Genomic DNA, 26,072 nt, shown 5'->3' on the forward strand with positions numbered 1-26,072 from the left:
AAAACTAGACCCTTCCAAAATGTGGGAACAATGTTACTATTGATTTTCCTCTGCTACCAGTGATTACGGTATCCACACAAACAACACTGTAAAGACAGAGACTGGAGAATTGCTGGAAGACCTTGGGCATATCCTTTAACTTCATGGAGCCTGAGTACCTCATCGTCAAAGGGGAGTAATAATAGCAACAGGACCTTGTAAGATCTCTGATAAAACGGGAGACTGTGAAAACACACTAAATATTGGTTTAACAAAAGATGTTACTAGACAATTATGCCCATTTTCACTAAATGTGAAGACCTTCCTAACATCTAACCACAGTTTCTAGTCCTAACTGTATGAGAATGGGCAAGGATTGGAGAATGGCTAGAGGCTCCGTAAGAGCTTGCTTCTCTCCGCACCCCAGTCGCTCCAGCTCCCATAGACAGGCGGCAGTTGATTGCACGATCTCAGACAAGCAAGTGGGTGCTACCTGCCTCTAGGCACTTTAGCCCTGTCTAATTTTTTAAACGGAGGGAGGGGGAGATTTTAAGTGGAGAGCGGTGGTTGAGGTTTCATCTTTGGATTCCAGTGTCCGATTTTGTTTCCCTTTACGTATCCCTTCTCTCAAGGCGCTATTAGTTTTGTATTTTCAGAGCGCCCTCTGGCAACAGAGCAGCTGGGTCGGCTCACGATCATTCTGGTGCCCCAGAGTACAGAAAGGGAGAAAAGTTCACATTCAGCTACGCAGAGTGTGGTTTGCCTGGATCGCTTAGGGACAGGTGAGTTACACTTGCCAGGGTTACAAATGAGCTTCAGGACGAGGATCCAGTCCCTACGTTAGAGTCGGTGGATGGGCGAGGAGGGGGGCGGGCGCTCAGGTCTGCCTTGGCTAGTTGCCCGGGGTCTGGAAGCGCAGGGAGACATTTTAGCCTGGGCCGCCCACGGGCGCTCCTCCGGCAAAGAAGAGGAGGAGGCGCCGCGCAGGGAAGAGAGGACTGGCTAGGCGTCCCGTCCAGCCAGGAGTGGGAGCAAGGAGTCCTCCTGGGAGTTTCCAGCCCAGGCGGCCAGGACCGCGGTCACGCAGCAGCGGAGAGACGCGCACCGTTGCTTCTCCATCCTCCTCCCAGCGCACTTATGCCCACACCCCCGGGCGCCCCGCCCTCCGCGGCCTTATAGAAGGGGCCCGCACCTCACGCGCCTCGGAGCTACAGGCTTCCCGGAGCCGACGGCGCGGCGCCGCCGCCAGAGGAAAGAAGTGAGGCGGCGGCTACGCCCCGCATCATGGAGGGCAGCCCAGCCCTAACCCCAGTCCGGGTGGACACCGACCTTCGCCGCCGCCCGCGCCCCGCCCGCCAGCTCCCGCTGCTGCTCTCCGGGCGCCGTCCCCTCCTCACCTCGAAGCCAACATGAAGGAGACCCGGGGCGACGGGAGCGCCCCTTTCTGTACCCGCCTCAACTACTCTTACCCGGGCATGTGGGCGCCCGAGCTCTCCGCCGCGGCGCAGGGCAACCTCACCGGTTCCCGGGACCCCCGCGAGGACTGCGGCTCCGTGTCGGTAGCCTTCCCGATCACCATGTTGATCACCGGCTTCGTGGGCAACGCGCTGGCCATGCTGCTCGTGTCGCGGAGCTACCGGCGGCGGGAGAGCAAGCGCAAGAAGTCGTTCCTGCTGTGCATCGGCTGGCTGGCGCTCACAGACCTGGTCGGGCAACTGCTCACCAGCCCGGTGGTCATCGTCGTGTACCTGTCCAAGCAGCGCTGGGAGCATCTCGACCCGTCGGGGAGGCTCTGCACCTTCTTCGGTCTGACCATGACCGTCTTTGGGCTCTCCTCGCTCTTCATCGCCAGCGCCATGGCCGTCGAGCGGGCGCTGGCCATCCGGGCGCCGCACTGGTACGCGAGCCACATGAAGACGCGCGCCACCCGCGCGGTGCTGCTCGGCGTGTGGCTGGCGGTGCTCGCCTTCGCCCTGTTGCCCGTGCTGGGTGTTGGCCAGTACACCATCCAGTGGCCCGGGACATGGTGCTTCATTAGCACCGGCGGAGGAGGCAACGGGACTAGCGCTTCGCACAACTGGGGCAACCTCTTCTTCGCCTCCACCTTTGCCTTCCTGGGGCTCTCGGCGCTGGCCGTCACCGTCGCCTGTAACCTGGCCACCATTAAGGCCCTGGTGTCCCGCTGCCGGGCCAAGGCCACGGCGTCGCAGTCGGGCGCCCAGTGGGGCCGGATCACCACCGAGACGGCCATCCAGCTCATGGGGATCATGTGCGTGCTGTCGGTCTGCTGGTCGCCGTTGCTGGTACGTAGTTCCAGCGAGTGCGGAGGTCAGGGTGGGCGCGCGTGGCGGCGGGCAAAGGAAGCCCTGGATGTGGCAGCACCTGCATGGGTATGTTTGCAACCACAGAGGACTGGAGAGGCTTCTGTCCCCCTATCTTGGCTGTGGCTTCAGAGTCGAGCTCCTCATATATTTGCTGAGCACCTTTCAAGTGCCAGGCATCCTTCTAGGTTTTGTTTACACACAACTGGAGACCACAGGGCTGCTTACATTCCAACCAGAGAAAGTAGGAGGATGCCCAGCTGTCATTTCAGTGCATGTGCACAGATACGGGTTTCTAACGGGTGCAGTGGGAGCAGAATGGCTGTGACAACTGTAGCCTGGTGTTGTGCGTTTTCTCCTTATTTCAAATATCTTTTGCAAGCTGAGATGATTTTCAGTCTCTGGAAGTTCCCTACCTGGGAGAGCAGGCAGGCACAGACGTCCTGCAGCTTCTGAGGCAGCCGTGTTCGCTTGCCCAGCAGAACCGAGCTAACTTTTCTTGCAGGCTCACTCTTGACTGGAAACAGGAGAGTGAAGATACATGTCTTGCCACTGCTGCAGCCTGCCTCAGCCCTTTGGAATGGTGCTTGTATCCTCTAGGAAGTGTTTGAACCCACATTCAGTCGGTGGGACCCTAAGGCCTGGGAACTCTCTGACCAGCCTTTGCTTGCCCTTGTGCCAAACAGGCAGGGCTGCAGCAGGGCCAGTTCTGAGATAGGATGGTGGGGGTTTCTGCACTTCCTAGCTCCTCACAGAGGGTCACAGCCTGGGAGCAAGGGATGTTTATTGACACTTGCTCCTTGTGTAGCACCCAGCTTTACCTGGTACTTTCCAGATTTTCCTCTGTGGTAGTTTCAGCTAGAGATTTCTGTGGGTGAGTGTTGTTTAGAAATACCTGATGAATAGATATTTGTTTAGGTTCCAAGCAACCTGGCTTACTAAGGAGGTATGGCAGAAAGAGTGACCTGGTCAATGTGGCAGAATTATAGCGGATTATATATTGGACCTGGAAAGTTACTAGACAGTTGTGAAAAACTTCTGAAATCCATGGACACAGTTTTCACAACCACTCTCAAATAGTTTTTCTTTCTGGTGATGAAATATACTTAACATGAAATTTACCATTTTTAAGTGGGTGATTGAGTGGTATTAAGTATATTGACATTGCTGTGTACCGCATTTAGTTTTAAATTCTTCATATTTAAAAACAAAACCTTAGTTCCTCTTTCCCTCCCTCTCTCCCTTGCTTTTGACCAAGCAGATATTCCAGAATACCTGTGTTTAACTGGTGCAGTATATTTAGAGTACAAGTCTTGGCTCCAAATCAGTGACACGTGGTGACAAGGAGAGCTATGTCGGGACTTAGCTGCTCACAAGTCACTGTGTGGTCACAGTTCTGCATTCCAGGAGCTGGAACTCAGGCTGATGTCATCACCATGGCTTATCAAGACCAGCACCAATTTTAGGCATATTTACTTCTATGGTTGGGGGGTATGTCGGCACCCTAACAGAAGGGAGAAAGAGTTCTAAAAAACAAACACTTTATTAATGTGGTAATTAACATAACTTTAAAGATAAACAGAGTATCTGAGATTTTCACAATTGTCATTTGAGACTGCGTTTGCTCTTATCACACACTTTGTATTTTAAAAGAAATGCAATTAAATCATACAAATAAAATGCTTATCTATACAGCTAACCAAATGAAGAGAAACTATGTAGTGTGTTTTTATTTCATAATTTTAATTCTAATGCCACGGGCATGATAACTCTAAGAATTTAGATCAATTTGAAAGTTGTAAGCTAGGATAGTAAAACTCACTGTGTTCAGAAAGACATATTTGGAACTAGTCCTATTTAATTTCTGCATTCAAAAGATATTAACTGGCTTGCAACTTTGTATCAGAGACTCTGTTGATTCATTTCTTATAAAAACATTAAACTTAAAATGAAATAAATTTAACATGTAATCATATCAAAGAGGAGAAATTCATGGTTTCCAAAGTAGGTATTTTTTAAATCAAAGGAGATGGTTCTTTCTTCTGTTTTGTGCACCATTGAAGTTAAACCTCCCAATATCTTCAGAAAGATCTGCAGTAAAAAGTTATTGCAAAGAAAAGAAACTGGCAAAACTGCTTTCTTAGCAGGTTAGGGAATTGTAGGAATAAAAACACGAACTTAGTGAATTAAATTTTTAATGTGTATTAATGTTGAAGTGAAAGATCTTTTTTTACATCTTTTTATAACTGTAGAAAAATATAGATTCTTTATTAGTTTTTGTTGAGTTGTGTGCACAATACTAATCTAATTATTCACACTTAACTTAAATGGGTCCTGAGTGTATCTTATTTTGAAGACTATCACAACTATAGTAATATTCAATGTTACTGCTGGAAAACTTATCAGAGAATAGATACCGTTATAAGAAAACATCCAACCTGCAATAAGTTTCTGCCACATAAATACTTAAACAGAGGTTTATCTATGGTGGAAACAAAACTTTTTTACTTTTCTTTTTTCCAGAAACTTCACAAAATGTGAGATGTGAAATTGAGAATACAGTGGGAAATGTTGTCGTTGTGATAGATGATCTACAATTTGTGGTCACTTTATGTTTCTAGGCGGCATCAAATCCTATTGGAATCAACTAGTTGACTCAGCAATGCAATCTATTTGACTTTTTATTATTATTTTACTTTTTATGAACCAAATTCATCAAATAGTCCAGGTATTAGACATGATAGCCAAGTTTCCAGAAAAAGGAATCACCTCAGGGTGTTGTTCACCAAAAGTCATGAGTACATCCTGTGTTTGTGTAAACCTGACCCTTCCCAAACAGGTGGAATGTGGCTAACATGGTCACTCTCTTAAAAACAGTAAATATATGGGGCACCTGTGTGGCTTAGTCTGCTAAGGGTCTGCCTTCAGGTCGGATCATGATACTGGGATCCAGAAATCAGGCCCATGTTGGGCTCTCTGCTCAGCGGGGAGCCTGCTTCTCCCTCTCTCTCTGCCCCTCCCCCTGCTCCTTCTTTCTATCTCTCTCTCTCACTCTCTTCCTCAAATAAATACATAAATCTTTAAAAAAATAGTAAATATAAAACTAACATTGTGAAAAATGAGGGCAGAGGACCAATGTTTCTCATCTACAACTTTAGAACTGGATAAAAGCAGCCATGGAAACTTCTGCCTTTAATCTTGAGCTTCCAAATTCTGCTCAGTCTCCATACCATAAATGCAAATAGGGATGCTTCAATTCAAGAAGATATTTCACAATGTGGATGTGACTTCTTTTAAATTTAAGGAATCACTGATATATTTTGACAAATGAAACTTGCCTTAAATGTACCACGTGTTATAATTATATAGGGTAGATTATTTACAGAGGTAACACTGTTTATAGGACAGAAAAGGATTATGGAATTGTTAATTTTCTCTGCCTGTAAATTTCTGCCTTATTTAGAATGTTGCTTCAGGAAAAATCATTACACTTGTGAACTGGCATTATAGGGGGAAAACATCTTTTTTTAAAAATTTTTATTTATTTGACAGACAGAGATCACAAGTAGGCAGAGAGGCAGGCAGAGAGAGAGGAAAAAGCAGGCTCCCTGCTGAGCGGAGAGCCCGATGTGGGGGTCGATCCCTGAACCCTGGAATCATGACCTGAGCCGAAGGCAGAGGCTTTAACCTACTGAGCCACCCAGGTGCCCCATCTCTAATTTGTTTTTGTAAGAATTGAGATTATTCAGAATTCTTTACTTTTTTTTGTTTATTACAGTACATTTTAAGCACTGTGGAGAGGATATTAGGTAGAATTATTGAAAACTGGTGGAAGAGCTATAATCTGTTCAGAGAAGCAGAATCCCCACATTTATGAGTGAAACAATTAGAGGACAACGCAAGATTTGATGTAATTAGTGCCTTTGGTTCTGGGAGGAATGTCCGTCTGACTTTAGCAGTGTAGACTTCAGGGAAGAAGAGGGATGGCAGAGCTTGATCTTGCAGCTGAGAGTTCCCCACGTGAGAGTTCCCCACAAACCAGAACAGAACGCGTCCACTAGAACCATGGGAAAATGCTTTGAAAAGGTTTATGGGATCAGACTGAGGTTGTTAAGATGAACATGGGATGAGGACAGCATTCTTTTGCCAGTAAACCTTAGAACTTCTATTTTGAATTTCTGAACAGGGGAGAGGGTTTGCAAAGATTGATATGGCTGTGGTGTGTGGGTAGATTTGGACTGGAAAATGGAAGAGAGAGATTAGTTATGAGTTGCTTTTACAAGTAAGTTAGGGCTTTAGAGTAGAGATGGTGGGAAGAGATGAGTCAGAGAAGGAAAGGGAATAGAGACCTAAAGTTATCAGAAATGGTCAATTTTTGTGATTGACTGACAGGCGTTTCTTCTGCATCTGTCCTCTTCGCTGCAGTTAATATTTTCACATCCATTATCCCATTTAACTGCATCCTGTAAGATTGCCACTATTTTCTACATCATTCAACGAACGCAAGTATCAAGAATATTAGAACTATCTATCATTAACTTTCAGCTTTTTTTGTTGTTGACTTTTTTTTTTTTTTTTTTTTTTTTTTTTTTTTTTTGCTTAGATATAGGATAGGAATTCTAGCTGTAATAGTGGGCCCTGGGCAACTTATATATCTTTTTATCTGTAAAGTTTGGAGGTCAGACCATTAGACATTTAAGGTATTTTTCCCATTTATGTTATTCTCGTGTTCTCTTGCTGGGAAGAATGATAGTTCAATGAACAGGAATGGGAAACCTAGAAAGGAGACTGGATGGCCAATTGTTTTTTTTATAAGAACAGGCTCCTGAGTCACTAGCGTTTTGGACAGAGTACATATGGTGATGGTGGATTATCTAAATGATATATCTAGAAACCAATATAACTTGAAGATTAATGATATAAATCATGGCTTAAAGAACACAGACTTTTTTTATTTTGAGTATAACAGAGAGAGCCAAGAATTAAACAGTTCTTAAGCCATTCTATTTGAAGAAATTCAGATGGTCTAGAGTTGTAACACAATTGTGACTCATTGGCTTTTCTCTTTTGAAAAAGGTGTAAAGGTCAAGAAATCAATTATGAAAGTTTCCATGGGTTCAGTTTTCTGGGAATAACCTTCAGGAATATGTGCTGAACACATTTCTAACAGACGATGATTCCTCCTAGGGTGCTGAGGGGTGGTAGTGAGGGATTCTGCGTCACGTTGCAGTTTCTTGTTCTGGCCTTGCATTGCAGGGAGGTTGGGTGGGAAGTCCTCCCTTAAACTCCTTACATTTGTGTAATTTTTTCTGAAGATTTTATTATTTGCTTGAGTGACAGAGAGAGAGAGCAGGGGAGGGCCAGAGGGAGACAATCTCAAGTAAACTCCATGCTGAGCATGGACATCAACTTGGGACTCCATCTCAGGAACGTGAGATCATGAAGGGAGGAAACCAAGTCAGTTACTTAACTGAATGAGCCACCTAGGTGCCCCACATTTGTGTAATATTTTTTTCTAATACAACAGTGTTCCACATTTATTTCACTCATGCCTAAAGTCTCAAAGGTCTACAACTGTAACATGTCATTTTCCTCAATTCCTTACCATAGACATAAGTAGGAAGTTTGTATTTCAACTCCCTCCATACTTCTAGAGGATTATTAGATGGCCTCTCAAGCACCCCTTTTTTCCCTAGAAAATTCCAACTTCCATAGATTAAGGAAGATGACCAAAGGAGCCTGATTTTTCTTGGGGTTCCCCTTCTATCTCGACCCCTAAGTGTATGTCAATATTTTATAATCACTTGTATGCAGAAATGACAGTTGGATGAGTGACTTCTTTAGCAAGGGGAGAACAACACACACATACAGAAGTAGAATTATGGAGTGCAAGAAATTCTCTGTGCTCTTTACTCAGAACTCTTGTCTCTCCATTTTTTCTCTGGCCACTTCACTCTGCAGTCAACTGATAGCTGCCGAGTAGTCAGCCTTCCTGGATAGCCTAAGGTCTCAAGTTAGAAGTCACTTTATTGGAAAAGACTTTCTTCACCCTCACCCGACCAAACGGGTGCCCTGGCCATTTGGTTCCATAGCACCTACCTTGAATTTCCCAGTCATAGTCTGAGTCACACTTTGCTGGATGTCTTGGTTAATTGGTCTCCTGAGGCCGGGTACAATATCTGTCTTGTGTCTTGTTCTTTTCCCTGGAACAGTCATAATTGCATGCCATTCAAGGTATGCCCAATATATAGTTATTGTTTGAATATCTAAGCACCTAAATCAGTTATATATCTGGTCCCAGTTATATAAGCAGTTAATTGTGTGACTTTAGACAATTTACTTGTTATCTTTGTGAACTATTTGCTTTTCTTTGGCAAAGTAGGAATAAAAACACCCACCCATCAATTCCACAGGATTGTAATGAAAATCAACATAAATCTTTGTGAAAATAATTGGGAATATCCCTTTAATATTGTGAATACTACTATGATGTTTTACTGGATAATAAGGTTGATTTCTTGTGTCCAGATAAACCTTTCCACCAAGAAACTGAAGAAAGGAGACAAGTGATGTTTCACAGCTTGATTAGTTGTTAGTTCACTGGGGGAGAAAATGTGCGGTGCAGAAATGGAACTTTTCAGAAAAAAAATAAAATAAGAAAAATGGTGAACTCAGGTGCATAAATTTTTACAAGGTAATATAACTCATCCCTCCCCCTCTCCCCCTGCCACCTTCTCTCTTCTGCATTTTGTCAGCTCTGAAATCCTTTCCCTTTCATGGCTGTCTGTTAATTAACTCTCTAAATCTAAAACATGCTGTGTCTCATCTCCCTTTTCCCTAAACCTGGAGGTATAACCACTGCCTCACCCTCTGAAGACCTCTGCCACAGGTCTAGAATGTGCCCCTGTTTTTCCAGTCAGAGACATTTTTGTATACTCCTACCTGTTCTCACACAAATGTTTAAGTCAAATTAATTGTGCATCTCGTTATTGTTGTTAGTCATTATCCTGAAGACTTAAGAGTATGTTTGGTGACTCAGTTGTTCTCATCTCTTCAGAGATGATCACTAATATTGAAGCTAAACAGAATTTCCACCACTGACTCAAAGCCCAAGATTGTTTACACAATCCTTAAATGAGGCCAAGCATGAGAATCATGGAGTTGTAAATTGTGTCACAATTTGACCAGGTCCTGACAAGGCATTAATGTTATTTGTAGTCTATAAATAGCACAGAGTATGGTTTTCCCATCCAGTGGCCCTCCTAGACAGTCTCTTTGGCAACATTCATAAGAAAGACATTTCACCGAGTGATTTTGGCACTTATTAAAAATGTATAATATTACCAGCACCAATTTTTAAGATAGGCATTTGAAGAACCATAAATCTAAAGATGAATAATAGTGGCGGAGATAGAAGAGGAGGCTTGATTTTTCACACCTTACCTCTATTAGAAAGAAGGAAATTAGCTAATTTAGGTAAAAGTTATGTAATAGAAGTACAAATAGCAGTACTATTTTTTAAAATCTTGAAAATACAAAAACAGAAGGTCAAGTTAGAGCTGTAAGCCTACTTACTTTTTAAAAAACTTTTTAAAAGATTTTATTTATTTATTTAACACAGAGAGAGAGAGAGAGAGAGAGAGTGAGTGAGAGTACGAGCAGAGGAAGTGACACAGGGTAAGGGAGAAGCAGGCTCCCTGCAGGGCTCCATGCCAGAACCCTGGGATCAAGGCTTGAGCCGAAGGCAGACGCTTAACTGACTGAGCCACCCAGGCATCCCAAGACTACTTCTTTTAAGCAATTATTGACCCTCCAAAAAATCAAGTGTAATTTAAAAGACCTACTTTTCACTAATCTTTTGATATTTCTGAAAAATATTTGATTCCTGAAAGTAGATTTGATCTTTTTCCCCCTACTTTCCAAACTTTGTGAGTGTTATTTTCTGTGGTTGAGAATATGCTTCTGTTGGTGTGACTCAGGGAAATTTGGAAAAAGAAATACATTGTTGTGTGGAAAATGCTGAAAGAGAGATTATAAAACATAAGAAGCATGTGGGGGAATTCACCTGACAGTAGGGAGGAGGTTTCACCGTGGTCTTCATATAGGAAATTTCCCTGATAATGTCCTGCTACCAGCCACCTTGCGTGGGTCTGGCAGAGCACACATACCTGCATGCCTGTGCCTCAACAGTCCTAAGGCACGAGTGGCACTTAGTGAGGAAATGCCCCCTGACTCATGAGCTCTCCTCTCTGCTTCATCAGAACAGAAGAAGGTGACTAGAGAAGTAAGTGAGGGAATAAGGCACCAGAAAGCAGAAGACCAGGATTCTGGTATGGTCTGATGGAAGTCTGTTTATCTTCCTGGTTTTCCCTTCCTCATCAGTAAAATAAAAACCATTATCAGTTCTAACCTTCCTTTCAGCTCGGACTTCCTGTGGCTTGAAATAGATAAAACTGTCCCTTGTGGACATACTGTATTAGATGCGTGAGGGGAAACACCCAAAGACTTCCTCAGAAGAGGCGGAGATGTGTATGCAAGAGGACCGAGTATATCACACATTGTTTTATACAGTCATTCTATAAATATTTTTTGAGGGCTTGCTGTGTGCCTGCTATTCTGCTCATCCTGGTTGTACCGTGGTCACGTGACCACGGCTGACTCATAGGACTGTCCGTGTTGAGCAGTTACATAACTCTAGGGGGCACTGTCCACATTATATTCCAGGTGCATGACACTTTTGTTAAGCTGTGTGCAATCTGTGCTCTACAATTTTCTTTCATGAAGCTTTCAATCTCCTGAGGTAGCAGACAATAAGGAAAAATCATTCCAGTAAATAAATGTTACAGTCTGATGGGTCATTACCGTGGTTGCTCTCACTGCCACATGGCGCTGCTGCTGCAGTTGGGCTTTTTCTGGGCAGAAGGGCAGTGCTGCTGGTCTGCTGCTGCTCCGAGGCCCTGCTGGAGCACGTCCCTACCCATGCTGTAGTAGGTCTGTGCTTGGGTGCCATTGTTAGAGAACAAATTAATTCACACCCATAAATACAGGTGTAAAGCTAAGCAGTAATTACCCAGAGGATAACCACTGTGCTACAGTTTATGGGCCCAGAGGGGAGGTGGCCTCAGGACACATACAATGTGGAACCAGCCTTTTTGGGTCCTTAGTCTCTGGGTTGTACTCAGACCATTTCCTGACAAGTTTGCTTTTCCCTTCTGATGAATTTCCTTGTAAAAACTTTCCATGTCTTTTCCCTCCACTGAATGTAGCCAAAGTCACTTTACTTGAAGTTTCTTAGCTTCACATCTTGGGAGAAGAGGTTAGTCTGTCAACTCTCCCCCTACCTTTTTCTTTCCAGAAAGCATGATGGTTTACCTCTTCCTAAGTGATCAGTGGTGTGTACCAGGAGTGTTATGTGGATTTTCTTGTTACACCAATTTCCAGTATGTGATCTACTCATTCCACATTTACCAAAGCAATTGCTTCTTATTCTATGAGGTCTGCTCCAATGTGACTTGCTCTGTCCACCTGAATAGAGAAATAGGGTAGCTTCTACATTCCTTACATATATCACTAAAACAATAAGCATGCTATGAAGGCAAGAAAAAGGTACTTTAAGAGAGTGTCAAAGAGAACTCCTTCATCCCTTTCTGGGGTGTGGGGTGGTTAAGGAATTCTGCTGAAAAAAAGTCACTTATGATGAATCATGAAAGATGATAATTTGAGGACAAAAGAGCAGCGTGAGGAGCCACCAGTGTGGGAAGGAGCAAAAACATCAGAGGAATGGACAGAAGGCCAGTGGATATATTGGAGTATATTGGAGTAAGAGGGACAGACCCTTCAAAGTGAGGCCAAGGAGGTGGGCAGGGTCAACCAAGCAGAACCCTGTGGGGGTATGAAAGGTATAAAAGGTATAAAAACCTTTTGGGTTTTTTATTATCATCTTAAGTATGATGGAAGGCAACTAAAAGGTTTGAGTAAGGGAGTGAATTGATCTGTTTTATGTATCCAGAAGTATCCCTCTGTTGTTGCTGCCTGAGTTAGAGAGGCAGGGCATCATAGCCCACAAATACCAAGGTCAGATGGAGATGTAGAGTCATTAGTAAACAAAATTTCTTTCCCCTAAGTGTTGCTTGAAAAGAAGGGAGGGGCATAGTTGGGCACAGAATTGGTGGGGTGGAGGAGGAGTCTGTGCAGATGCACAAAGGAAAAAATTGAGCCAGGTGTGCTAGGAATGGTAGGAAAATCTGTTTTTGTTGACATGTTTGAGAATGTTGAGCAATGTTATGAGTCAAACAGGGATTGAAGGATGAGGGAGAGAGAAGAGTATTAGTAGATTGCCTTGAAGATTAGAAATAGAATTTTGTATTTCATCTTGGGCAAGTTATATTGTTTTTCTACCCTCCTGTTCCATATTTATAAAATAAGAGGGTTCACATTATAAAATCTCTTGGCTTATCAAGGTCATTAGGAAAACAACTCATCTTATGTTTGATATCTTTCTAAAATATTCTTGGTGAGATTGTTTAAGCTTTGAGCACTTTTACCTCTAGGAAATTTGTTGCTTTTCATGGAGTGCAAAGAATTCTCTTAGAGTCAAGTACTATGCTGGGCTCTGTCTTATGAACAGTTGTTTGTTTTAATTTCTTACAGTTACCCCAAGGGGTAGACATTACTGGCTCCATTTACAGACAATGAAGAAATGAAAACTGAAAGAGATTGGGAGGTATTCATTTAAGATAACAGAGTTAGTTAAGTGGCCAACCTGGGAGTCAAAGGACAGGCTCTTTTCTCCAAGCCATGGTGATTCAGATAGCTCAATTCATCTTGAGTTATTCTTTTTATTATAAAATTTTCAATTCCCTTATGTTGCTTGAATTGAAGTGTTGATAAAGCTAGCCCTTGGTTTATAAGAACTACTTAGAGACAATTTTTTTTTCCCTTTTTATTTATTTTTTCAGCGTAACACTATTCATTCTTTTTGCACAACACCCAGTGCTCCATGCAAAACGTGCCCTCCCCATCACCCACCACCTGTTCCCCCAACCTCCCACCCCTGACCCTTCAAAACCCTCAGGTTGTTTTTCAGAGTCCATAGTCTCTTATGGTTCGCCTCCCCTCCCCAATGTCCATAGCCCGCTCCCCCTCCCCCAATCCCACCTCCCCCCAGCAACCCCCAGTTTGTTTTGTGAGATTAAGAGTCATTTATGGTTTGTCTCCCTCCCAATTTTTTAAAGTTATATGATGCTTCTGTATTAGGTAGCAAAGAGTTCCACTAAATTTATGAACGGCAAAATAACATGAAGTTACCTTGACGATGTCAGGGACAGAAGCTATGCTGTATCATTTAAGTTATATTCTATTGAATATAAGTTGTGTGCCAGGCTCCATGTTATAAGCCATCAGAAGGATGGTGTGCCCTTTTCCTCGAGAAATGCAAGGAATGTGTTGTCTGCTGTGTGACTGCCTAGAAAGACTTGAGGTAGTGACTTAAAAAAAAAAAAAGTATTATTTTCCATTGTCAATTTTGAACATAGGATCAAGTCTGAGGACCATTTAGAATTCATTTATCCATTCACGCTTTCAGTGATTGTTGAGTATTTACTATCTACCAGGCACAGTACTAGATGCTGAAACTATAGTAATGACATTAACTAGTGTCCTGCTCTCAAGGAACAGGTATTCTAGCAGAAGAAGAAAGTCAATCCATAGGTATATTAGAAGTCAGATTGTGCTAAACACTGCTAAGAAAACAAAGCAGCTTGATGTGATAGAGGAAGCCTAGGGAATTTCTGTAGATTGTCAGAGAACAATGCCTCTGAGAGATAGCATTCTAGCTGAGACCTGAATGAAGGAAAGAACCAGGTATGGATGATCTATAGGAAGGACATTCTAGGCAGTGGGAACAGCAAAGACCTCACCTGGTGTGTTCGAGGGAGACAGAGTAGGCTCGTGTGGCTGAAGGGAAGTGAGAAGGAAGGAGTGGAGTGCTATAAATTGAGGTCAAGAGACCATGCTGGGGCCAGATTAGATCAGGCCATACTGAGGAATTTTGATGTTATTTCAAGAGAACACTAGAAGGATTGAATAATGGGTGTGACATTATTGGATTTATGTTTTTAGAAGACCTTGGATTGCAGAAAGGCAAGAGTAGGGATAGGGAGACCAGAGAGAAGGTACTGAAATTATCCAGGTGAGAGAGGATGACAGCTGGAGAACTGGATGTATTCACACGAAGGGATTTGAGGATAGATTTTATAAGACATTTTGAAATGTTTTTAATCCGTGCCCATTGACTCTAACAAGAAATAGGGTCCTCTCTTCCTCTCTGGGCCTCTGGTAGTAAGGTGGCTCTGTCCACAAAAGGCTTTCTTTCTCTTTGGCTCCTTAATAAGGAAATGACTGCTGCAAGCTTACACAGTTAATAATGGGCAGAGTCAGGATTAAGTTCTATCTAATGGTTGCTCCCCCACCCCACCCCACGAGGCATACATCAGGGTACTCACCCAGAGAAAGAGAAGTAAGTAAGTTTGCTTATGAAATAATAGGATGTCATAAGAATCATGATCCCCAGAAGAAGACCAAGCTAAGCTTTAAAGGAGAGAGAGAGAGAGAGAGACAGGGAGAACATTGCTTGATTCACATAAATTGCAGGAGTGTCAAGGTTGGCAGTGGCCCTCTGGAAGACTAAAGCCAGGACTGGCTCCTTCCGTATCCTTGGTTTCTTGCCATGTATCAGAATCCCCAATTCAGGCTCTTCTAAGGAATCAATTTAAGGCATAGCTTTGCAGCTCATTGGCCAAGTCCTATGTTTTTTTTTTTTTTTTTTTAAGCTTTTGGTTAATGGGTTTATATTTACAGTCTGCCTGTGGGGTTTTCATTTTGCTTTCTTAGCAATACAATATTTCAGTGATTATGTCATCACAAAGCACTGTTTCAACATTTTCTTTTGTCTTTATTATAATGTTTTTGTTTTGCAAATACAAGAAACAGTTACACATGACATAAAATCTCAGGACCCTGCTTCATCTTCAAAGACTAATGTAAATTTTGTTAGGCCACAATTCAAGATTTAGGCTCAGAGAATTGTCCAGAAGTGAGGTAAGAGGGTAATATGAGGTTTACAATGGAACAGAGGTGGCCATGCGAGACTCTGAAAGCTCACGCTCTGTTAACACTGTCGTGAGATGACCAGTGAAGAAAACAGTTCTTTTTTGATGTTGCCATAAAGGGTGAGTTGTAGTCTGGGTTTGATGTTAATCTTGCAACTTTCTCTTTATAAATCAGTAGATGTGCTAACAGTGAACATGCTGGGTGGCAGATTTTGAATTTATTAATGGTAGTAATTTCCTCCAAGAATAGACTGAAGATTTGCCTGGATCCAGAAGTAAATTTCTAAATGTTAGCTTTTGTTCTATAAAAGCCATTAGGGTACATTTTGAATTTTTTCCCCTGTAGCATCTATTTCTTTTTTTTTTTAAGATTTTATTTATTTATTTGACAGAAAGATATCACAAGAGAGGCAGGCAGAGAGAGAGGAAGGGAAGCAGGCTCTCTGCTGAGCAGGGAACCCGACGTGGGACTCGATCCCAGGACCCTGAGATCATGACCTGAGCTGAAGGCAGCGGCTTAACCCACTGAGCCACCCAGGCACCCTGTAGCATCTATTTCTAATTAAATTATGCTATAGATCAGGTTCAGGAAGCCCGGAAATATCTTCTGACTTCAGAGTTCTAGTCTCTTCCCTAAACTTGATTCTTGATCACAGAGAACAGATTCTGACTCCAAGCACATGGGGCATATATGAAAAGGATATCCAGGGCTCGTGGAGTCCATAAGAAGCTGTCAGGCTACGTCTGGAAGATAGGCAGGGTCCCCAGGCTATTCTGGATTCTGAGCATCAGACCACACTGCCAAGGCCATGCTGCAAGACAGTTCACTGCATATGGCTGGGAGGCATCATCCCAGAGCTCCCTTGTTTGTGTCACTCTCTCAAACTCAGAGTCCTAGGTGCAAACCTGACTGCTTTACCCCCTGGCTATCTCAGGGTTTTTACCCCCTGGCTATCTCAAGAGGTCACCAGAAGAAGAATCAGGCCCCTGCGACATCTTGTTTTCAAGGTAAGAGGTGATAGTGTGCAGTTAAGTGCTGGGATTTCTCTCTCAGAATATGCAGAAAAACTTCTTCAGACTTGAGGTATTAAGAAGAAGAACAGGTACGGATTCATTGTTACCATCAAATTCATTTTTAGAAACACTGTGACAGTAGCAATGTATCTTTTAAGCCCTGTGTGTGCCTCCATATGTGTGTGTGCCTGTCACTTAATGAGCCGGAGTGGAAAGGAGACTGAAGGACAAGAAGCTGGAGAGATGCACAAAACAAAAAGACATAGTTCCTGAACGCTTGCTACTTGCCAGTACTTGAGAATTACTGTTAAGATATTATATTTAATCTTTGCAACAGTTTATCAGTGTGGTGTTCTTCCTCCCTGTTTTTCGGTTGCACATTCTAAGATTCCAAGGATTATACAATTTTCCCCACTTATACCCCTAGAAATTGGTAGAAATGAGGCTTTTTGTGCTATAATATTTTGTTTCATATTGGTTGTCTCTACTTTTATTGGTTTACTAAAACACTGTCCTTATACTTCATTGAAATTGCACAAAAAAGAACAGATTGAATGAGAACAGTAAAAAAAAAAATAACACAAGTTGGCTGGGTCAGATAATCACAGGGATTAACGATTTCCTGCAGAATCTCATTGATCCGTTAATTGATTGGCCTTCTTAGCAACTTGGGTTTTTGGAAAATACTGTGCAAATCCCTGTAGAAGGTGAGAATTTTCACTTGTCCTACAATAGACTCTCCAAAGGTTCCATTCACCACAATACCTACAACATAGGAGGAGTCTCTGTAAAGGTGCAACATCAATTTCATCCAGTGGTCTGTATTTTCAGGCTTAGAACACTCACATGCAGTGATAGTTTTACTAGGCAAACATTTTCCAGCTAGTACAATTCACAAATATTATTCTTTTCACCGAACTATTTATAAAACAAATAAAACTGTTTATTGAGTTCTCTTTGCTTAGTGGGAAAGTGTTTGACTACAGTCAAACTCAGAAAATTTGTTTTGACAGTTTTAAAACTTCCAGCATGATATAGTGCAATTGGGAGTCTTGCAAACCTGCTTTCATCTTTTTTTCCTTATAATTGTGGAGAAGAGAAAGAGTCCTAGCAAACGAACTTCAGTGTGCTCACAGGGACTCTCTCACAGGGAATTCAGGCATAGTACTATCCAGCATCCTCTCTCCCAGATGAAAAGGCTTCAGATTCCTTAGTTTAATCCTTAGGATCCTGAGTTTGGTCTCACCTACTATTCATTTTCTATCCCCACCCCCAGCATCCTTAACTTCAGTCATCAAGGTCAATCTGCAGTTCCTAGGATGATTCACACAATTTCCCACTCAGCAGTAGAAACTCTGTCTCTCAGAACTCTCCAGAAGTATCTGTTATTTTAGGGGGCAAAACTTCCCTGATCCTGGAGACAGATTTCAATGCCTTACCCTCTACTCCATAGTGTCTGTGTATACCTTGATCACTTCATTATGCACAGTTGTATTTACAATTGTCATAATATTTATTATGGCAATGAAGACGATTGTCCACAGTAGACAAATGCTTACTTTATAGGAGGCACAGTACTAAGCATTTCACAGACATCATCTCATTACATTCTGTCAACAACACTCTGAAAGGATATGGCTATCTCGTTTTTCAGAGGAGGAAAGCAGTTTCGAGATGTTAAGTAACTGTCCCGGAACACATGGCCAACAAAAAGCAGAGCTGACTTTAAAATCCCGTTTTGTCTGGTTTTATAGCCTATGTGATAAATAACCAAATTGTACGGCCTCCTTCTTGTTAATATTTATTTATTTGTCTTATTCACTGTTCACACTAAAGTGCTTAAAACAGAGACTTTGCCTTACTAATTTATAAATTTTCCTGGCCCATAGCAACCACTCAATAAGTGATTATGGGACAAATGGAAAAAATGAAGTTGTAATGAAGTGAAAAAGATACTAGATTTGGAATCAGAAAATCGATGTATAAATCCTGGCCCTTAAAGTTTTACATATATTACATGGATTTAATCTTCTCATAAATTCTTCAAGGTATATGATATCTATCTCTTTATTTTATTTTACTTTACTAATTCACTTGATGGGGGAAGCAACTTGCTTTAAGGTCCAGAGTTTGCAAATGGTGTTGAGCAAATCAAACCCAAGTATTTTTTTATTATTATTACTTTTAATATTTTATTTATTTGACAGAGAGAAATCACAACTAGGCAGAGAGGCAGGCAGAGAGAGAGGAGGAAGCAGGCTCCCTGCGGAGCAGAGAGCCCGGTGCGGGGCTCGATCCCAGGACCCTGAGATCATGACCTGAGCCGAAGGCAGATGCTTTAACCCACTGAGCCACCCAGGTGCCCCAAACCCAAGTATTTTTGATGCCAGAGCTACTAAGACAGCTGTATCTAATTAGGGTATTGTATACTATTTATGCAGTGCAACTTGTGAGCATTTTAGAAACCATACCTTTTCCGTTATGTGTTACTTTTATTGTTTTCCTGTTGTTTAGTAATAACAATCCTTAGAAAGATTAAAAACTACCTTCAGGATAGACAAGAATGGGAGACACAACATTGTTTTTGTAATGGAAGAGAGAAGTTAATTAGAAGCAGCGGGTGGAAGCATTAGAAACCGCTACTCTAATGTCTGGTGTCCAAAGCAGAGAAAAACAAAAAAGGAAGGTGCCCTAGGGATAAGAATGAAACAATGAGGAATTTTAGCAACAACGGGGAAACAGTAAAAATAACAAAGGGAAAAACAATGCTTCAAAAGATGCTCAAAGTTTTCAGTATGATTATTTTGCCCTCAGTTCTTATGAGAGATGATATAATATATTGCCATCAGAATAATGAAACCTGACTGCAAATCCAGAGTGAGGGCAGCCTTCAGAGTTGGTTAATCCAGAATTTAGCTTCGTCATCAAGGACCAAGACTTGTCCTGGTTTTGTTTGTTTGTTTGTGTGTGTTTGTTTGTTTGTTTGTTTGCAGTCTGCAGTACTGGCCTCATCCTGGTGATGGCTTGTTCCCCTCAGGTTTTAGAAAGCTCTGTAGTACAGCATCTTTCCTTCTCTTACTCCCCACTTCGATCCAGATTAAATTTTCATGGTTTCAGTCAACCATGGTCTAGAAGTGGATGATCCTCCTTCTGATGTATTGTCAGGAGGTCGGTAGTAGCCTAACGCTATGTCACAATGCTTACATCATTGACCTCACTTCATGTCATCATGTAGGCATTTCATCACCTCACATCATCACAAGAAGGGAGAGTAAAGTATTGTGAGACAGAGAGACCGCAGTGACATAAATTTTATTATAGTATGTTATTAAAATTATTATATTTCATTATTAGTTATTGTTGTTAATTTCTTACTATGCCTAATTTATAAATTAAACTATGATAGGTATGTATAAATAGGGGAAAACATAGTACATACGGGTCTGGTATTATCTGTGGGTTCGGGTATTCACTGGGTGTCTTGGAATGTACCCCCTCTTTACTACTGGGGACTAGTGTACATGGTTTCTAATTCACTTCTAACAGGAGTAAGAAGCTGTGTTTTTCTATGGCTCACTCCTAAACATGTAGAAACTTTCCCCCAGATATCCTCAGGGCACTTCCTCTTGTATCTCATTGCCTAGTAGGGGTCCCATCATCATCCCAGATCCAGACACATTCTAGTATATAGTGATGAGGTCAGCTCTGGAGTACCTAGACTCTGATAAAAATACATGTACTGATGATAAGGGGAGATGGAAGAATGGATGTTGGATAGGCAGCCAATAGTAGACACTACAGTGATGAGACCAGTGCAGTTTAGTTGAAAGAATATATGTGGAAGGCTCTCAAAAAGTATAAAATCCTGAGGGGACCTGGGTGGCTCATCCAGTTAAGTGTCCAATTCTTGATTTCGACTCAGGTCATGATCTCAGGGTTGTGAGACTAAGCCCTACATTGGCTCCATGCTGAGTGTGGAGCCTGCTTAAGCTATTCTCTCTCCTTCTCCCTCCGCCCCTCCCTCCCAGCTCACACATGCACGTGCACTAAAGCCCTAGACCTGCATTGTCCATTGTGGTAACCACTAGCCACTTGTGGTTACTGGACACTTGAAATGTGGTAACTCCAAATTGAGAGTGTAAAATACACATCAGATTTTGAACAGTATGTACAAAAAAGTATAATATCTCAATAATTTTTATATTGATCACATATTGAAAATAACATTTAAGATCTATTTGGTAGATTAAAATATATTACTAACATCGATTCTACATGTTTCTTTGCTTCTTTTAAATGCAGTTACTATAAATCTTAAAAGCATACATGTGGCTCTCATTTGTGGCTAGAATTGTATTTCTTTTGGATAGAGCTGCATTAGGCCATTGACTTTTCAATTGTTTCAACTGGAGAAATTATTTCAAAAAGTCTCTTTAGAGAAACAGACAAAAACAGAACTTCTCTGGTCCAGTGGGGTAGGGAGCTAGAAATGCCAATAAGATCTATTCACCAACTCCTGCAAAAGCATTTATGAAAATACTTACATCAAATACAGATTTTAGAATGAAATCAGTGGAAGTCCCTAAGAGAGTAAGAGGAATAATTTTATAATTACTTGCTTAATATCTTCCCTAGGAAGCTAAATAGTACAGTAAAATGCTTTCATGGAAGTCACATGTTAAGGAGAGAGGGAGCCAATGGGTTCAGTTGTTGGGATTTGGTTATATTCTCTTAGGAACCTATAGTCTTCAGAGGAGTTTGGCTTCTGAGTCATGCGAAAAATTGATTTCTTTCTCATGTTTGCTTTCCTCTGGTTCCTATTAGTTACTGTGTTATTGGACCAAATGGTATAAATCCAACTAAGCCAACAGATGAGATAAAAGCAGCCTAAGGGGACAAAACATAGAAGAGGAACAGGTTACAAGTTTCCATTTTCCTACATCCCATGTAATGTGAGTTCAGTCCTCTTTAAACTTTCCTCAAACCTGGTACGAAATTGTAAGTGCTAACTGTACTTTAAGTGATTTTATAAAGTCTGACTTTCTGAAAACAAAAAGCACAATCTTTTCAGAAGAACAATTTGAAAAAGAAAATTTATCATTTGTAAGTAAATAACACAGGGCACTTGATAGTTTTCACCTCCCACAAACATGGTGCCTGAAAGGAAGGTGTGATCGTGAAGGTGTATTACGAGACAGCTTCAGAAATCTCGAGGAGTGATGGGGTTAAGGAGGGAACTGTGTCTCTCTATGGACATAACAAGTTGCCATTCTGTGGTGTCAAGGCCACATTCTTCCTAATTAGAATCCATGTACTTGGGAGGCAACAGTGAGGGGGTCTTTTATGCTTCCTTTTAATACTTAAGTCTGAAGAAGAATAAGAAAAAATAACAATTAATATTTATATAGCACTTACTATAAGTCAGTAAGTCTGAGTTTTGTTACCATTTGCTATATACCTTCATACCTGTTAATGCAGCAGAGCAGTGAGCTCAGTGGGATAAGGGAATCGATGTTTTCAATGCTGATACTTGGCAGACCCAGAAGGAAAAAGGGTCAGGAGGAGTGTTTGGTTGCAGCTTTTTCACACAAGCAAGAAAAATGCAGGTTAAACTCTGTTAACACAGTTCTCTTTAGAAAGGTTTAGGCATTGGTGACTGACCATCCTGGCATGATGGGGAAATCACAGAATATTCTTTTTAATGTCAAAGAAAAACTGATGCCAAGACATGACACCTTAAGCCCCTCCCGTTCTGGATCTGGCACTGCATAATTACTTAGGCCCTGTTTACAGTCAACCGCAAGGGTTAACTAAAAGAAAGCTGGTAAATTTTATGAGGATGTGTTTGGTATTGGGGAAAAAGAAAATGAATTAAATGTAATGTTAGGAAGTTCCTGTGCTGATGCTGACTAGAAGCCTAACATTGGCAGAGAATTTTACAAGTAAATTAAACTACTATTGATGTGTTATCTGTTAAACTCAAAAGGGTATTTTAAATATGTATTATAATATACATATAAGGTAGAGTCTCATATTCATGGGCAAGAATTCTATAAGGAAGGAGCACTGGAATACTATATAACACTTTTTATAATAACAGAAATTTGACTTATTATAAACTGATAACAAATAGCTTTATTAAAGAATGTGTTGATATGCATGTCTTATTTTGGGTTTGAGGTATATTTCGAGAAAAATTGTTATTAAATACACAACAAGAATTCTTCCCTTCTTAGAGATTCAGTGTGTTTTATTTTAAATATTTGCTTCTCCTGTTGATTCCATAGCCCAGCTTTCCAGCTTCTTCCAGGTTACTGCTGTAACTATAACATTCTACTTAAAATCATGAGTGATAAGATGTATTTGAAGTCCATTAGTCCCTTAATTGAAGCTGTTATCCTGGCTAATGATAACAGAAACAACAACAACAAAAAGACCTGAATAGGGATAAATATTTGATTTGTACATTAGTTAAAAATTCTAGAATCTGGTACCCCCAAATGGGAGGGGGTACACTTTGTACCATTCATTCATTTGTTAATTCAGAAATATTTATAAATCTACAATGTAATATATTCTGTGTTAGGTGCTTCCTCAGATACACCTGAAAGGACCAAAATAATCCCTAGTTTTGTAACAATGTTGATCTATGAAGAGAAACTGACATTAAAAGTAAGCAACAATATAAAAGGTTTAGGGATGATAAAGGAAGTAAAGAATTTGGGGAGTCTATATTAAAACTTACCCACTAGGTTTTCGGCAGGGGAAACACCAGATAAATTGACATTTCAAGTCAATTCAAGTCAACGCAAAAAAAAAAATAAGTTGGTATTAGTCAAGTAGAGAAGGGAATAACAGTGATAATAAGACTTAAGGGTCCACATTTGTAGAAGTTTAGAAGCAAGACAAACTTGTAAAGAACTCAGAGAAGTTCAAGGTGATTGGAATATAGATGTGAGGGTAAAGAGTGCTGAGAATTTAGTCTAGTAAGCTCAGCAGGGTGATGATTCTTGAATGCTCATTTAAAGGTTTCACTCAGGGCAATGAGAAGCTGTTGAAGAACTTTTCAAAATGGAATAACACAGTAAAATTTCCATTTTAGGAGCATCCTTTGTAGGCAGCATGGAGGGGATCAGAATGGAGGGTAAAACAATCATGTAGTGGACTGTTGTGGTAGTTCAGACAAGAGATGGTGGTGGTCTGGGTTTAGAGTCAATGGGAATGGAGTTGAGAGAAATGATAGATTTAAAATTGTATTAGGAAGTTAATGGGAGACCTTGTGATTGATTAGACATGAGGAATATGGATAATGAGGCAGAATGGGGAGAGAAACACACAGAGAGAGAGAGAGAGAGAGAAATGAATCGAGATGAATCAAGGATAAATCTAGGCTTCTGTTTTAGAGAGCTGGGTTCACTGAAATTGGGAAGATTGGTGGAGAAGCAACTTTGAGGAAGATAATGTCGTTTTTGAGACTGTTGAATTTAATGTGAGACATCTAGGCAGAGCTCTGCTATGGGCAGCCAATTTAATCAGTCTGGAGCTCAGAGAAGAGGTATACCCTATAGTGCATAGATGGATTTTGAAATCACTAGGGTAGAAGAGGTCACCCACTGAGTTTATGCAGAGCAAGAAGGGGAGGCAACCTTCCATTATTTAAGATAGGACCCCAAAATGCCAACATTTTCGGATGGGCAGAGAAACAGGAGAGAAAAAGACTGCAAAGGATCATCCAGAAGGTCAGCAGGGAAATTAGTAAGAAATTCAAATCAAATGGCAAATTGAATATTTGGGAATATTTGGGAAATGGCAAGCTGTACCTTTGGCAACCTGTATCTTAGGGAAGAGAATGTTTCAAGAAAGACTTGTAAGTGTTTAGTGGATTTTGAAACCTTGTTGGTGGCCTTGGGAACAGTGCTTCTTAAGGATCTGTGGACACTCAGGCCACGTGGTAGTAGGTTTAAGAATAAATGTGAAGATAAGGAAGATAGACAACTCTTTTGAGAACTCAGCTGTAACTTGTGGAGCTTTATAGGTAGGGAGGTGAGAATTCTGCAGAAGATTTTATTTTCTCAAGGTAGGAGAAATTTAGATATGTTATTATGATACTTGGAAAAAGCCAAAGTTAAAGTTAAAAGAAGGAGATAACTGAAAAAAATAAGACCTTTGACATTCATGATGGATAAGATCCAGGGCACAGATAGAGTGTTAGGTAGATGGAACACCTTTTCCGTTTGAACAAGAGGCAAGGAGGAACAGATGCTAAACTTGGTGGCGAGAAGGTAAGAGGCCCCTAACTAGTTTGTGAGGTGAAGGACAGTGGAGAATGTGTGAGATAGGTACTGTGGTGAATGGAAGAGAGAGAGAGAGGTGACTAGGGAACGAGACAACGTCGGAAGGTTGGGGACCATGAATAGAGAGAGACCCCAATCTGCCCATAATCCCTGGTGTTCATCCCAAGTACAAGATGTGTCTATGTAGATCCTCCTATGAGATCTAGTCCTCCCATAGCATAGCTCCAGAAGAGAGTGTCGTTTTGACATGAGATCAAGTTAAATACGAATTTATCACATCAGGTTAGAACCACAGTCAGCCTGCACTGCCCACAGGCTGTGATGCAGGGAGGGATTCCTTGGCATGTGGTGACTGTGCTGTCCATGAATCACAGAAGCCAGTAACTAGCTGCCGAACATCACATTCCCTTTAATAAACCATAATGAACTGATGATTAAATTAAATGTTTTGATCAATTATAGGGTGTCGGACCGTTTGCCTATTGGTTGTTAAATTATGCAAACATCGACTACCTAAGAATCCAACCAGACATGACCATGTAATGGTTCCAGGATGGATTGTGACACTAATATTTTGCCAATCAACTATTTCATAGGTTTATTGTTTACATTGAAACTTTCTGCTGCCCTGCATGTAATGCTTATCTTGCAAGTGTGCAAATAACACATTTGTTGTGGAGAATTTGGAAAACAAAGAAAAACAGAGAAGAAAATAAAAATTGCCCCAATTCCCACCTGGAGATGTTTTTAAAATTGGATTATTCTGTGTAATAAACTTTTTTTCGACATCCTGAATATTTCTTCATATTCTTAAATATTTTTCAAAAATGTCATTTTAAATGGCACCATTGAAATACATATATATTAAGCAAATCAGTGGATGTCCCATAATTTAAACTGTGCTCTGTGCCTTACTGTTGGCCTTTTCAGTTTTCCTAATTTTCTTTTGAGGTGAATATCTCTGCACACAAAACAGCCCACATCTCTGATTGCTTCTTTAATCATTTACCTACTCTTTAAAAAAAATTTTTTTGAGTATAGTTGACACACAATGTTACATTAGTTTCAGGTGTACAGCATAGTGATTGGACAAGTTTATATGAGATGCTGTACTCACTACAAGTGTAGCTACCATCTGTCAGCATACAACACCATAATTGTCACTAACACTGGATCTCTGAGTGGGTGATAGGATTCAGCATGCTGGGTTTTGTTTTTTTTTTAAGATTTTTTATTTATTTACTTGACAGACAGAAATCACAAGTAGGCAAGAGGCAGGCGGTGGGGGGGCAGGCTCCCTGCTGAGCAGAGAGCCCGATGCAGGGCTTGATCCCAGGACCCTGGGATCATGACCT

At 41.2% G+C, this 26,072-nt stretch overlaps 1 protein-coding gene across 3 annotated transcripts in view; it reads left to right on the forward strand.

Moving 5' to 3' along the window:
- The first annotated feature begins 1,258 nt into the window (after positions 1-1,258).
- The window catches only part of PTGER3 (prostaglandin E receptor 3), a 204,618-nt gene continuing 179,804 nt past the window's right edge, over positions 1,259-26,072 (forward strand). For all 3 annotated transcript variants that reach the window (XM_046015765.1, XM_046015749.1, XM_046015757.1), the window contains exon 1: positions 1,259-2,282. In XM_046015765.1, coding sequence (XP_045871721.1) covers positions 1,389-2,282 — 894 coding nt within the window. In that variant the 5' untranslated portion in view covers positions 1,259-1,388. The remainder of the gene's footprint in view (positions 2,283-26,072) is intronic.

This window comes from Meles meles, chromosome 1, assembly GCF_922984935.1.
Source record: "Meles meles chromosome 1, mMelMel3.1 paternal haplotype, whole genome shotgun sequence".
Lineage (NCBI taxonomy): Eukaryota > Metazoa > Chordata > Mammalia > Carnivora > Mustelidae > Meles > Meles meles.